Genomic DNA, 14,966 nt, shown 5'->3' with positions numbered 1-14,966 from the left:
AGGGTGTCAGCACTAGGCATGGTCAACCAGTGCAGCGATCAGCAAATGGTCAAAATAGAATCGCCTCACCGCTGCCTCAGGGTTCTCTATCGCTCAGGCCTCCACCAAACGACACAGTTGTAGGAGTCCAGATGCTGCCAACTTGCACCATTTGGAATATAAAGTGAATGTAGGGCATGCGTTAAATAAATAAACTGGCACATATGTAGCTAATTAGTGACATACTGGTGCTTCCAACGATCGTCGATCGTAAGTAGCTCCTCATGGCCACGTGGTCAGAAAACCCCTAACTTCATCTAGTGAACGGCAAACAAGAAGCTGTAGTGCTTCTTGTCCACTGCAGGGTCAAGAAGCTCGAGGATCGGTGGGTACGCCATATTTGCATTGAAACCAAATATACATGAATATATTACAACATGTAGACAAGAATAATATACATTGAAATCAAATATAAATGAATAATATAAACAGTCTGTTACATTAAAATATACACACAGTTACGTGAACAACATATAACATACACGTAGTAATTGTGACTTTTGGCACTTACAGATGCATGAATATATTACAACATGTAGGTACACAATCAAATACAAATGTAAGGTATAAATGCAACGTAGATAACTAAGGCGAATACCTTACAAATATAACATCGAGATACGCTAAATATATTCACACTTAACCGTCGTCATGACCCCACCTACACAACAGGTATATTTTTCATACAGTACTTGTATGTGTGACCTGTTTCATCGCACTTGCTGCATCGCTTCACCCTTGGAACCGCCTCAGATTCATCCATATCGTTTCGAATCCACCGAGTTTGTCGACGTCCTTGTGTGTTCTTCATCCTCTCAAAGTCTGGCACATAGATTCGTGAGGGACCTAGATTATTTATAAATGTATCAATAATGTCGTAGCCATATAGCTCATGGTTCCATATGTTCAGTATCTGATCCTTCATAAAGTACTTAGAAACATTTTGCTCGGGTAGCATATTGTGCTCCCCACATGTAGGACATGTGTACATGGCCTGTGTAGTAATTGTGGCTTTTGGCACGTACAGATGCATGTTCCAATCCTAAGCACACACTCTTGCATATGGTGTTCACATCTGCCACCCTTACGACCTTATCACGGCACAAGACACTGAACCTATGCTCCGCAGTTCCCTTCTGATTGACGCGGTGCATATGTGCCTTCTTTGTGGCCTTATCTATGTACTCACATAGCATCGATCCATACAACATACGGTTATCTTCCATTGCTTTCGAAGCAGTTATGTAGCGATCAATAAAATATCTGCAAGTCCCATGCATAATATCTTCTACGATTCGAACAAGTAGGAGGGACCTCATACCCCGTATGACCCAGTTGTAGATCTCAGCAAGATTAATTGTCATTATCCAATACCTTGCCCCTCCAATGTTGTACATTAAAGCTCATTTCTCTCTTGGCTCATTTTGTATCCACTGCGAAAAGTTTCTAACAGCTGACCCTGACCTCCTTACTATCTGGGGAGTATCTGTTGAGAGTAGTCCAAGAGCAATCGGGTCATCTCATGTGGCTTCTAGCTCAACTGTATGCTTCATAGTTAGTTCGTCTGGTCTTACCCGTAGGGCATTAAACTTTCTCTACTGATTTTGGCTGCACAATTTCTTGAAAAGATTCATCAAGTACTTGTTTTTGAATTTTCTGTAAAAGTTTGCACCCATATACCTTATGCACCACCTGCTCTTCAAGTCGGACCACTTTGTTGTAACACACCGTCGAACACTGCTATATTGCATATCCAGCAAAGCCTGCAACAACCATGCATGTCTATCATGAATCAAACAAACATCAGGCCAATCCAGAACAATAGCATGCTTCACCCGCTCAAGGAACCAATACCAGTTGCCCCCATTCTCACTCTCCACGAAGGTAAACCCCAGTGGCAAGACTTGATTGTTCCTGTCTACCCTAATTACAGACAATATCTGTCATTTATACTTCCCAGTGAGGAACGTCCTGTCCAAGCAACTAATGAGTCGATAATGCCTATATACTTTGATGGTTACAACAAATGCAAAGAAAGCATGATGTAATACCCGCTTCCCGCTATACTTCACATCAATCGAGGGGTAATGCTTGATGTCATAGCAATTTCTAGGGTTTCTTACACTTATTATGGCTAATTGACGTGGTAGGTTATCATATGAATCTTCGTATGTCCAAAACCTCGTCTCAATAGCCTTCTGTTTCGCCCTCCATGCCTTGGCGTAGTTTATTGTGTACTAGAACCTTTCCTCAATAGCACGGATTATTGATCGTGGCTCATACTTCAGGTGTCCACAATCTCCTCATACATAATATTGACAACAAAAGCAGATGACAGGTTCCGATGGGAGAACTCTATTTTCTCAATGTAACAATTATGCTCACTGACTATTAAGCACTCCCAATAGTCAACTCATTTCCCCCTGAATGCGTGCACCCGCCAAGGACAATCAGGCACCAAACATTTAACGTCGTACTCCATTTTACTCGACTTCACAACCTTGAACTGCCTTCGAAGAGACAGCGATCAGAATTTAATTACATCAATAACAATCTCCTTACTAGGGTACATAGCACCCTGTGACACCTCGTTGTTATGATATTCCCATGGTGTCCGATGAGCCTCACTGACCACTAGCTTTGAAAATTCCTGATTCCTCCACTCTGCAGAAACAGGAGCATTTCCCTCCTCATCGGATGAATTCTCATCGGCAATGGTTTCCTCCAGCTCTTGATCCTTCATCTCCATCTCTTTAATTATGCTAGGGATGTGCTCCCCCTCATCGCCTACACCCCTTGGTTGCATCTCACGCACATCCCTAAGATCTTGCTCGTCCCCGACATTTGCCGGGTCTACTTCATGCACCACTGTCTGACTTGTTCCTACTACTACTTCCGCAGAGTTTATATCTGTTGGATCCTTTTGGTACGCCTCAGCTAGCAGCACAAGAGAGAGACAAAGTTCATACGATATATCTACATACTGCCTCTAAGTAGATGTCGCATTAATCGGGACGAGTTCCCCAAAGTATCCTTGATTAGCATGGCTTAGCACAGCTCTCAGCTTAAGCTCATGTTGCTAGAGATCCAGTTAAAAATGGCGCATTAGCCACTTGCACACCCACTATAGTCCTCTTATTAGCTCTACTAAGTCTCTTAACGACATGCTGAAATCCAGAGAGATTCACACTGTTAAGATCATAACTAATTTGACCTTCACTATAATATATCTGAAAATATAATTTATCTGATATCCCTAGAAATATCCGAAAATATATCCAATGTATCAAAAAACTATATTTCTGATTATCGAAACTCTAACAAAATTACCGACACCAATGATCACCTAACAATAGATTTATTTAATATTACCCGTAAGCAAACTAACCAAATTAAACTAATTAACCATCCATATATTTAATAAAGTTTCTAATTAGCTATAATTATTACTTATTATTCTGTAAAATCTAGATATTCGAAACTAGCATAGTCTAAATACTATTATGCATCTGCTGACTATCTACCATATCGTAATTAATCTTTACAATATATTACAAAATAAAGCATATCCTACATTTCTAAACCCTAAATCGCATATAATATAACTACTATTATGCCGCTAAACCTAGATCTAGTGGTACTGTAAATACTAATAAAAACGTAAGTCTAAAAAAATTACCGAAAAAACGAGATCCAAAATCCGCATATCCAGAACAATAGAGCTTCGTCGCGCTATCTCCCTTTCCTCTCCTCTCCTCTCCTTTTCTCTTATCTCCCTCATCTCCTCTCCTCTACTCTTCTTTTCTTGTTTTCCAGATTAAAATTAGGAGTTTTCATAAATTTTAGCCATTATATAGTGGTGTAGGGCGGGCGGGGGCAATCTCTAACCGCTCCTTGAGAGGGCGATAAGGGGCTAAACGCCCTCTCAAAGGGCGGTAAGAGTGGCGAGCGCGGGGTAGGCCCTATCCGCCCTCTAAGAGGATAGTAAGCTTTTTCAGAGGACGATAGACTTTTTTAAATCTTGCCACATGAACCTATTTATTTAAATATTTAATATAAAAAATATAAAAATATAAAAACTCCCCTAGATAGATGTCGAGTTCGGCGGCCGGAAAGGCCCAGAAACAGGCGGGCTCACGCGTAAGCCAGCCCTTCGTTCCCCGCACGGGCTCTCGGCCCGCCCAGCACGCGAACAGGAGCCCAGGCAGACCGGTGGCTCCGCTCCCTTCCGCCTCCGCCGCCTCGCTTCGCTTACGATTCCCCCGGCCGCCGCCCCCGCGCTCCCGCCCCCCCCCCCCCCCCACGCCGGCTGATGCGGGCCCTCGCACGCGCCGCCGCGATCCTCCGCCGCGTGGCGGCCGACGCCGGCCCGCGCCTTTCGAAGGTCCGACCGAACCCTTCTCTTCCTCCTCCTCCTACCCCCACCCCCGCCGGCTCCGGATGCCGGCGGCTTTGCGGTCCGTGCCTCCCGCCCGCCCCTTCCAACGCCGTAGGCTGCGTTCTGTTGCCGTCTCGGTAGGGTTTTCGGGCGGCTTAGGACCAAGGAAGGGATTGGGGGCCCGACGCCGCGGCGGGATGCTGCTGCTGCTGTGCCACGAGCTGATTCCGTTGGCTGTTTTGGGAAAGGGGTTTAGGAACTGTTTCTCTTGCGTTTGGATGCGTGGCCGCTTGGAGGGATGGGAATGCGCGTAGCTGCTCGTTCGATTGCTACAGGATTTAGTTTTGTAGGAGTCTATGCTGGTTGACATGCTGAATCATTGCTTTGTTCGAAAGTTGCGTGCTTGGGAAGTGCATAATCTGCTAATTTTCAGCAACCAATGGTACGGAGTAAGAAGTGTTGTTGGCTTAGGAATGGTTTAAGTGGTGCGTAGAACAGAATCCTAAGTAGTGAGGACAATCCAATTAAAACATTTGTGGCCTGTGAATATTGACGACTCCATGTATGTATCTACCTTGGGTGATAAACATCCAGCTGCTTTTTCTGTTAGGTTGTGGATGTTGATTCAGTTGGGTCTTGTCCCAATTGCTTTGGTCCGTTCATCTTGTCCTCAATGCTGCTGGTGCTGTGCGTTCTGCCTGTTTACCTTTGGCTGCATTCATTTACTGCTCATCAAGGGCTTATAGTTGGTTTAGGGACAACTGGACAAGGGGTTTCACATGCTGGGGTATTGTCAATTTTTTGCATCTGAATTGACCTTGGCTTACAAGTGATGGTAGGTGGTCTTCTTAATCCCTCAAACTTTTGCTCGACACTGGCCAATATATGCGCTGCAAACACCATATCAATGATGTGCTCCAATCTTCTGGAGCATTTTTCTTTTCATTTCTGATATTTTTGTTGACAATAGTTGATTTATTGTGTTTCTCAACTAGATGTATCTTGGAGGCTAGCATTGATTATATGCGTCTTGTTTATCAGTTTGGGGTGTCAATATTTCAACATAGAGATTTCTCTTGATGTTACCCTAGATTTAGCTGATTACATCTAATCATCTGTTAAAAAGTCAATTTTCTGTATCTCCGTTTGAAAATGTACTTTGGTATGTTTGATTGCACGTGATTGTAGCATTGCCATCTGTTGTAACTATTTGCAGAATTTGCCAGCTCTCTGTTTCAATGGGTATTCTACTCTTTTGGCTCCGGCAAACGAAGTGCTAATTCCACCAGAACTTCTATCAAGCAAGACTGTTTGGACACCAGACCGGGAGCTCGGTACCTTTCTAATATTCCATTACTTTCTCCCCTTATTGATCAAGTTGGCACCATCTTAATGCCATTTCTCTCGAAACTAATCTTCTCATTTCTTTTTATCTCATATTGGTCTATTAAATGACTTCCTATCTTATTTAGTTAACTAAAGCTTTTATAGCTGTTTATTTAATCTGACAAAATTTGACACGAATAGAACTTGACTTCACTTCTGAAGTATTACAGCTGTGTCTTAATTGGCTGATGGAAAATTATTGGATTTCTGAATATGCTGTTTTTTTACTTGGAATATGCTGAATTTTGATTGATCTGATATATTGTAATATTGCAGGGCAGTATGAAGACCTGGTAGCAAGGGTGACAAACTTCCATAATGAGGACAAGGGCTTCATGGTTTTGGATGGTGATGTTTTTGATGTTCCAATCAGGAAGGATATTGTTCACCGAGTAGTAAGGTGGCAGCTTGCTAAAAGACAGCAGGTGCATCCGTAGGATCTCTCATTGTCTTTTTATTTGGCCGCGACTTTTGAATCTCGGTTCATGTTGATATACTGTATAGCATCTTGGCGAAATAACAATTCCTTGTTCTGATAAATTGGACGCACCTTTGTCTTTACAGGGGACACACTCAACTAAAACTATCAGTGAAGTCAGTGGCACAGGAAGAAAGCCATACAAGCAAAAAGGAACTGGAAGAGCACGGCATGGAACGTTGCGTGGTCCTCAGGTTAGTTACGATAACTGAATGATGCATCAGTCTTACAGAGGTGGTTGTTAGAGACATCCCATCCGATTTGGAGTTCAGTCAACTAAACTAAGTCTGTAACAGTTTCGTGGTGGCGCAACCATGCATGGGCCTAAACCACGAAGCCATGCAATCAAGCTGCAAAAGAAAGTACGACGGCTGGGACTTAAGATAGCCTTGTCTGCTCGAACTGCTGAGGGGAAGGTATTTGCTACCTAACTAAATCAATATATACATGCTCTGTTGTGCTCACGAGCTCATGTGTGGTTAATAACTGTATTATGTCTACGAAATTATTATAGTCAGGCAATTTGGTACATTTTATCATGGTATAGTTGTATGCTTTGGGATGAAACATGCTTTTTTTTTGGGTTAAAACTACCCAAGACTTAATATTGCACAAGATGTTCTATGTACATGACACCATGACTGTTAGGTGCTGGAATTACTGTTCACGCGCGGTACAGTTTCCGTGTGGTACTGTAGCTCGTGATAAGCTAAGATTAGTTAGATTGGTTGTCAGAGATAAGGTACTAGTTTAAATCAGATAAGAATTAGAGGTAAGATTAGAGATAAGTTGGATTTGAATTAGGACTCTATAGGCTGGCTGGCCGGCTATATATACACGGCGCTAGCCGTGATTAATCAATCAATCAGGCAAGCAAGAAAAATCAATCTAGTTCCTAATCCCCTTCTCCTATATCTTTCCTATAGTTCTAAGTGTCCTCAATCTATAGCCTAATCTCTCCTCTAACAGTCGACGCTGCCTGTCTATCCTCTCAGCGGGTGTTTACCCTAACATTTGGTATCAAAGATGTCAAGTTCCAAATCCAGTGTTCTTTGCGTCAGGATTAGCTACTTGCTATACCCGGTGACCGAGGAGGTGCTTCACTAGGTCTTCGACCCATATGGCGCTAAGGAGGTGTAGTTGTTTGTGGTGGCAACACATGTGGAAGCGCTTGTCCGGTTCCAATCAACACACGACGTAGATCGATCTCACGACACACTCCACGGGCGTTGTATCTACAACAACTGTTGCCGATTAGACATCCAGCACATGCAACCAACACTAGCACCTTCCTAGACAATAACCTTGCCAGCGGCCGCAGAAGATCACCTGTGTGATTCCCTAACATCTAGCAAGGGCGCTAGCTCTTAGGTCATCAAAGCTTTAACCAAGTTGGTGGCTGGCATGCTGAAGCAGCTTGGCAAATTAGCACAACAGGTAACTGCCATCGACAAGCGTTTGCTAGATACTACGAGTTAGCTGGCTGCACTGCAAATTGGCATGTCATCCAGTGCAGCAGCTCCTTCATCGGCGGAGACCTCGGTGTCCATGGAGGCCTCGAGCGACACGACAGCTGCCCTGTACGCACTCCACCATCACCGCCACGGTTGATGCCACTGCTACGATTGCGTTGAGAGCGGACACCATCATTGACACTGAGTCATTTGCCATGTGTTAGACATTATGCCTAAGTGGCAGCAACGGTGCCGCCAGCACTGCAACCACGTTGCAACCAGTGATCACCGTCGACGTCGACCACAACATGGCTGCTGCTGCTCCAAACAAGGGACTTGGCGCTCTCACGTGAAGGGATGTCGACCCTACAACCATTCGTCAACATGGGGATTTCAGGGGCAACAACCATGGCCACCATTGCAAGGAGGGGTGAAGTTGTTATGTGCTGGAATTACTGTTCACGCTCGGTACTGTAGCAAGCGATCAGATAAGATTAGTTAGATTGGTTGTTAGAGATAAGTTTGTAGTTTAAATCAGATAAGAGTTAGAGTTGGATTTGAATTAGGACTCTGTCTGGCTAGTCGGCTATATATACACGACACCAGCCGCAATTAATCAATCAATCAAGCAAGCAAGCAAGAGAAATCAACTTAGTTCCTAGTCCCCTTCTCCTATGTCTTTCCTATAGTTCTAAGTCTCTCAAATCTATAGTCTAATCCCTCCCCTAGCAGTCGACACCGTCTGGCTATCATCTCGGCGGGTGTTTACCCTAACAATGACATACCTGAAGAACTGTTTTGTTTTGCTATATCTTGACTTTCTAGACCCTCTTTAGGATGGGAGGCTAAGTGGCTAACCACATGCCTAGTTATCTACTCCCTCCAGTCCGAAATAAGTGTCGTTTTGGACATCGATACGGTCCTCAAATATAATTTTGACTACTACTTTTTATTGTAATATATTGATAAAATATAGCAAAAGTGTACTATTATGAAAGTATTTTTTGAGACAACTCTATCCATGTCATTTTCAAGTATCTATAGCTAAAGTTTGAAACAGTTGACTGCACACAACCCAAAACGACACTTATTTTGGACCAAATGGAGTAAGAAATATGAGCTAGTCGTAGTGTTGATTAACACCGTTTTACATGCTGCCCTGTGTCCTATTGTCCTTGTAGCATTTTTAGGCTTTGCAGTTATATATGAACACGATGTCTTCCTAGATGGTCAACTTAATGATATTCCCATCAAGGATCATGTTTTCACAAAAGGTCGAATTTTAGTTGCCAGATTTTACTATGAACTGACATTGTTGCCCCGCCTTCCTGAAAGTTAACTGAAATAAATTGAACAATATGACAATACATGTTTGTTTTATGCAATGTTTTCTGGTGTGGCTCCTATAGATTCTGTTCCATGCTATTAAACTGTATGCACTAGAATTTACTTGTCTATGTTTTTGTATAGCTCTTGGTCTTTGAGGACTTACAAGTCCCTAGCCACAAGACGAAAAACATTGTGCAATACATTAGCCAGATGGATGATACAAAGAAGGTTTTATTGGTGGATGGAGGTGATATTGATACGAAGCTAAAGCTGGCCACTCAAAACCTTCACTATGTGAATGTCCTTCCGGCCATTGTAAGTTTCTGAATTTCAGTACTTTAGTGTTTGAGTAATCAAAAGAAGTGTAGTTTGCTGGGCAGGTCATTTTGGATCAAGTAGCATTGTGCTGATGTTTGAATATCCTGAAATGCAGGGCCTCAACGTTTACAGTATCCTCCAGCATGACACCCTTGTAATGACTCAAGCCGCTATCAATAGAATTGCTGAGCGGATGCACAACCCCATCAACCGCTAGCAAGGAGGGATTCTAGTCTGAGACCACTGTTTTGTAGCAACTAGTAACTGGGCTTTTAATGTTTGATCCCCTGAAGCTACATGCCTGCCAGTTTTCTGTGCTGGTGGACGACAATAGCTTGAACATCAATTTTTTCTCTCTTCTCCAAATGGTGTTTTTACATGAGCTGGTCATTTCAGTGACCTGAAAAGTTCTGTCAGATCTACTGTATCAAACTAGAAAGCAAATGGGGCACCCTTGCATTGCTTCTAGGATTCGCAATAAGATGAATCTTGACAAACTTGGGATATGTTATTAATATAGGATTTCCAGTGACCGCAAGCTTCTTTGTCAATCTATCATATTGCCCAGGCTTTGTAATTCGGCAATGTTGAAGCAATGCAGCTTGAATTTACCACTTGATTGTGGAAGCAGAAAAGGCATGGATGAGTTTGTAGAAGCAAGACTTGTAAGCAAGACCCTGCAAGGAGCATTGTTTTGGACTCCCTTTCTTCGGATCATCATAAAGGTTCTTCCTCACTCAAAATACACCAGAAGCATCATTCTTTTCGCCAATTCCATCTTTTTTTTTGTTTTTATTTCGCGACAGTTAGGTTGCTATGGTTCACAAGATATCATTTCATATCGGCATCGGGCAAAATTTAGACAGGCAAGTCACCACTAGCCCAAGCATGATTAGTGGTTACTCACACGACACAGGCAATCAACAAGCAGGCTTGGAATCTTGTTACCAGAACACGGCTTGAATACGCTCAAAATCGACAGGGATATTGTTGAAAACGATTAAAAATTTGCAGTTTGGTTGTACTAACTCCAATTAAAATATGCGTCTCAGTGGCTGGATATCTGCTCCAGCACGGACGTGACAGAAGTGATCGGTGCTCGGGGAGCCTGGCACGACAGCATTTCTGTCGCACGTACGCAAACCTAACCCTGTCGTGCTCGTGCGTGAGCTGATCAACCGGATCATGCATGCGTGTACGTGATCAAGCAGGGTGTGGTATCTAAATTGAAATTAAGCAGGTGGCCAGTACAATACAAAATGCTAAATATCTCGTTCGTACCTGCTTAATCCAAGTATGTTTTTTTAAAAACATTAATACAACACGAAGATATACATGCACACATTCATACAACTACACATACGTACTTACAAAACGTCTATTAAGAATCAGATATATGAAGTTTGAAGATTAACGAAGTTATCATGAACATCTTACTGTTGACAGAAAAAAAATTGTGTTAATGAGACATATAGAAAGCAAACATGTGGTTTGGTCTATGATGAATATAGGGTACAATAACTTTCATAACCATTCAAACCAAGGTTTGGTTCTCAATCCAAGTATTGTTTTTAGGGTGCTTAATCCGGATAATGAAATAGAAATTAATTAAATGTGGTCAGCTGCACTTTTTATGAAAATGGCATAGCATGTAGAGCACTGGATATATTCTTCATGACTGACTCCCTCCATTGTTGTGCAATGGGTCATGGCACCGCTGAAAACGAGGTACGAAATAAGCTCTATTTGTCTCGTCAGACGCCTCCACCTCCAATATCTCGATCTAGTCTGATATTTTTAAGTCGTATGCACCGGTCAATTGACTTTAAAAGTGAGAAATCAAGATGAAATATGTATTGATTTATTTGTGAGGAGTGATTGATATCGATATTTATTTGATTTGATAATCTTCGGTTTTGCATGAGCTTTAATGTGATTTGAATTGATTTAGAGTTTTATTTGAGCATATTGATTATGGATTAATTGGAATTATAATTAGAGATATGTTTGTTTGCCTCATGATGTACAGATGATATATGCAACTTGACGGTCGACGATAGAATGATCAGGGCCAAACGGAGTGCTTGGTAACAGACAATCAAGGAGGTCAGGCGGAGTCAATAGTAATCCTAGCTGAACATGTAGAGGTCAAGCAAAGCATGAAAGATGGATGGAGACAGTATGACAAAATCAAACGAAGAGGATATCGGTGCAAGTGACAAGACGACCCGAGGGATCGGGAGCAGGAGAGACTTGTTGGCGGTTTGGATCGCAAGACGAAGTACACACGTTGATATCGGAGCACTTGCTTAAGGTATAAGCAAGTGAGGAGTCACGCTTTGAGAATGTGCTAGGGTTTCGCGTTTTGGCCTTAAAACTGTGGGAGGACTGAAGAAGTATGTGGCATCATCGCGAAGCTTGCATCGAGACGAAACTAAGTCATGAACACGACGTGGCCGTCTGATAAATCGAGAAAAAAATGGACCAAAATATCATCGGTGGGATGTAGGAGTGTATTACAAGAGATGAGTATTTTAGAAAAAAAGCTAGAAAACTTAGGAGTCAACTTTCCTAAGCTTATAAATAGAGAGGTAGTGCTATGGGAGATCGTGAATCAGCCATTTTGAGCCTCTTGTGGTATCCATATGAGAGCCTTATGCTAGAGTATTAGAGGAGAGAAAGAGGAGTGCTTAGCCTATGCATTAGGTGAGAATTTTGTGAGATTTTTTTTAATCTATCTAAAATAAGGCTGACCTCTGTCATAATGAAGTTTATTTTTCTTCATGTTATTGTGCTCACCTCCTTCTAGTTTAACTCTATTGGTTCCTTTGTAAGTTTGTAAGTTTTTCGGTTTCTGGATTTTATTTTCGTTTTGGTTTTTTGTCTGAAATTTCAACACCTTATGAGGTCATTCTTCTCATTACTAGAGACATAAAATTCTCATACACATGCTTATATATAGGGTCTTGAATTTTCTTGCCTCTAAACAATTAACTTGGAGAGTTTTGTTACTCGCTATTCATCTTTTTTTGTTTCTTTACAAGTTATGATCTTTCGAGTACTAAGACGTATAGATTGATTTTAAATGGAACATATAGTTCATATACCATCTATGGAGTCGTGTTGCCTTGATTTTCTCTTATTAAAACTTCTCTTTGTTTTTGCTTCCGTTTGAGTTTTAAGGTACGTTGGGTGATTCAAATAGGAGAAGGTCATCGATTTCGCAAGAAATTTGTTGAGGTACCTATTCACCTCCCTCTAATCATCAATCATGTTCCTACAATTGGTATCAGAACCGGTTTGATCACTTGTTCTTTGTGGTCGAGATTTTTCGAGACTTTGTGATCCGTAGGCGACAATAGAGAAAAGTGAAAAAAATTCTATTCTTCGATGGTCGAGATTTTTCGTACTAAAAGGTTTACATAGAGACTTATCTCCAAAGCAAAGGAAGTACAATATAGGAGATTGTGGACTTTAACTATGTGATTTCTGTTGATCATTCTTCTCCGGCCCATATTGAATAATATGAGGCTAACAACAAGGCTCATAATATATTATTCACTAGCCTGAGTCGTAATGAATTTGACAGAGTTCAGCACATCCGTACTACTTGCGAGATTTAGTCGACTCTTAGTGTTTTTCATGAGGGCACTAATCAGATTAAATCCAGATGTCAAAGCACTTACAACCAAGAATACCAAATATTTATGAAAGGGTCTGGTGAATCTTTGGATGCTATGTTTGCTTATTTTGATAGAATTATGAACAACCTTAAATTCATTGGTGTTTTGCCCTACCTGACCATGAGAGGACGATCATACTTCTCTATGCTCTTGACCTTAGCATATGGAAAATGAAGATCTCAAGCATTGAAGAGTCATCAAATTATGATACATTTACTTGTGATGAACTCTTCAGTAAGATCAAGTCCACCAAGATAGCCAAGACGGCTCAGATTGGCCTTGAAAATCCCATATCTCAGAACATGGCGTTGGTTTCTGGACCAAATGGTGTCAATAAGACTGGAATTAGCTTTTCTTGTGCTAACACCTCACTGAGTGGTTTTGCTTTGTCTTATTTGGTTTCTATCACAAAGGAGCAGGTGGATGAACTGGATGATGAAGATCTTCTCTTATCGGGAAGAAGTTCACCTGATTCTACAACAATAGGAGACCAGAGGAGAGGGGGCTCCCGTACTTGTTTTGAGTGTGGTGATACCACTCACTTCAAGGCGGACTGCCCCAAACTCAAGAAGAGGGAGGCCAGCAACCACGACTATAACAAGCACGAGGAAAAGAATAAGAAGCTCTTCTTCAAAAAGAACCGCGAGAAGATGACCAAGAAGGCAGTCAAGGTGACTTCTAGGATATTCGTGGTAGCTCCCAACAACATTGACACCTCATCAAGCGAGGAGGAGGCATTGTAAGTGAAGAATATGAAAAGGGCCATGGACTTCACCGGCCTCTGCTTCATGGCAGATGACAACAACGATATCTACACTGAGCTTGATCCTTCCGATATATTACCTTTGTACGATCAGCTTTCCATCCAAGTCGATACCTTGAATAATGTTCTCGTTAGCCAGGATAGATTAGTTAAGAAAGTTACGCATGAGTTGAAGGAGCTTAGACCTAATTATAAGTTTGTTTTTTCTAAGCTTGAGTTGCTTAGGTCTAGAGCCAAGGTCGAGGATAAGGATTATGAGAGTTGTTTGATTGTCATAAATGAGCTTGTCGAGCTTCAAACTGTGCATGCTCAAGTCGTCAATCAGCTTGAGACTGTCGAGAAGAAGCTCCTTAAGGAGGAGTTTAGACCTACTCTCTTAGACGCTTGTAAAAATTGTTCTTTGCTTTCAAAGGATGATGAAGTGAAAGACAAGCGCATAAAGGAGTTAGAGTCTAGATTGGAGAGTGTTGAGAGTTCTACGGATGTGCAGTCTAAGTATCCCACCTGCATTATCCTTTAAGACAAGTTCAACTGAGTTAGATGGCAAGTTAAAAAGCCCATGACTGAGAATGAGTATTTCATTTCTCTTGTGGAGAAATGATCAGAAGGCAAGGGCAAAATGAATTTGATTTTGGCTAAGACCAAGATGTGTGCTGATAAGGTTGGATTAGCTTTAAGTTTGGGCTTTGAGAGAGTTGCTTACACCAATTCTAGCAAGACTGTATTTACCCCACCCACTACCCTAGAGTCAGAGAAAGGCAAGATCAATACCTTACAATCCATGCCAGAAAAGAACAAGCCTGCACCTCAACCTACAAAGAAGAAACACACACCCAAGAGAGCTCCATAGTCTAAGACGAGGGCACCTGTGAGAGAGCCTAGAGTGACTGGTAGTCGAGTTCCCGAGAGACGCTATCACTGCACCTACTTCCATAGAGAGAGTCATCTTATTGGGTTTTTCTTTCGCGTTGAATGATTTAAATAGGAGAAGATCATCAATTTCACAAGAAATTTATTGAGACACCTATTCATCCCTTTTAGTCGTCAATCTTATTTCTATAAAAAGCATAAGCTAATGGATACACAAAATTTACATGTACTTAAACACGACACACTTGGTTCTTGATGGTTTGGCGAC

The 14,966-nt window shown here is 41.8% G+C and overlaps 1 protein-coding gene across 1 annotated transcript; it reads left to right on the top strand.

Annotated features, from left to right (window-relative positions):
• The first annotated feature begins 4,327 nt into the window (after positions 1-4,327).
• Positions 4,328-9,920, top strand: LOC133900856 (uncharacterized). The gene is made up of 7 exons (XM_062342114.1): positions 4,328-4,423; positions 5,634-5,751; positions 6,080-6,228; positions 6,368-6,475; positions 6,578-6,697; positions 9,206-9,379; positions 9,498-9,920. The coding sequence occupies exons 1-7, from the start codon at positions 4,352-4,354 to the stop codon at positions 9,597-9,599; spliced, it is 843 nt and encodes a 280-aa protein (XP_062198098.1). The 5' UTR covers positions 4,328-4,351; the 3' UTR covers positions 9,600-9,920.
• The last annotated feature ends 5,046 nt before the right edge of the window (positions 9,921-14,966 follow it).

This window comes from Phragmites australis, chromosome 19, assembly GCF_958298935.1.
Source record: "Phragmites australis chromosome 19, lpPhrAust1.1, whole genome shotgun sequence".
Taxonomy (NCBI): Eukaryota; Viridiplantae; Streptophyta; class Magnoliopsida; order Poales; family Poaceae; genus Phragmites; species Phragmites australis.
Note: the sequence above shows the minus strand (reverse complement) of the source record. Positions and strands in the feature narration are given on the sequence as shown.

What these genes read in the sequence shown, in the direction of transcription:
- LOC133900856 (XM_062342114.1), top strand. Translation starts at nt 4,352, where the DNA reads ATGCGGGCCCTCGCACGCGCCGCCGCGATCCTCCGCCGCGTGGCGGCC. An exon ending in CCGGCCCGCGCCTTTCGAAG is followed by an intron (nt 4,424 to 5,633) that starts GTCCGACCGAAC and finishes AACTATTTGCAG; the next exon opens with AATTTGCCAGCTCTCTGTTT. An exon ending in CTCGAACTGCTGAGGGGAAG is followed by an intron (nt 6,698 to 9,205) that starts GTATTTGCTACC and finishes GTTTTTGTATAG; the next exon opens with CTCTTGGTCTTTGAGGACTT.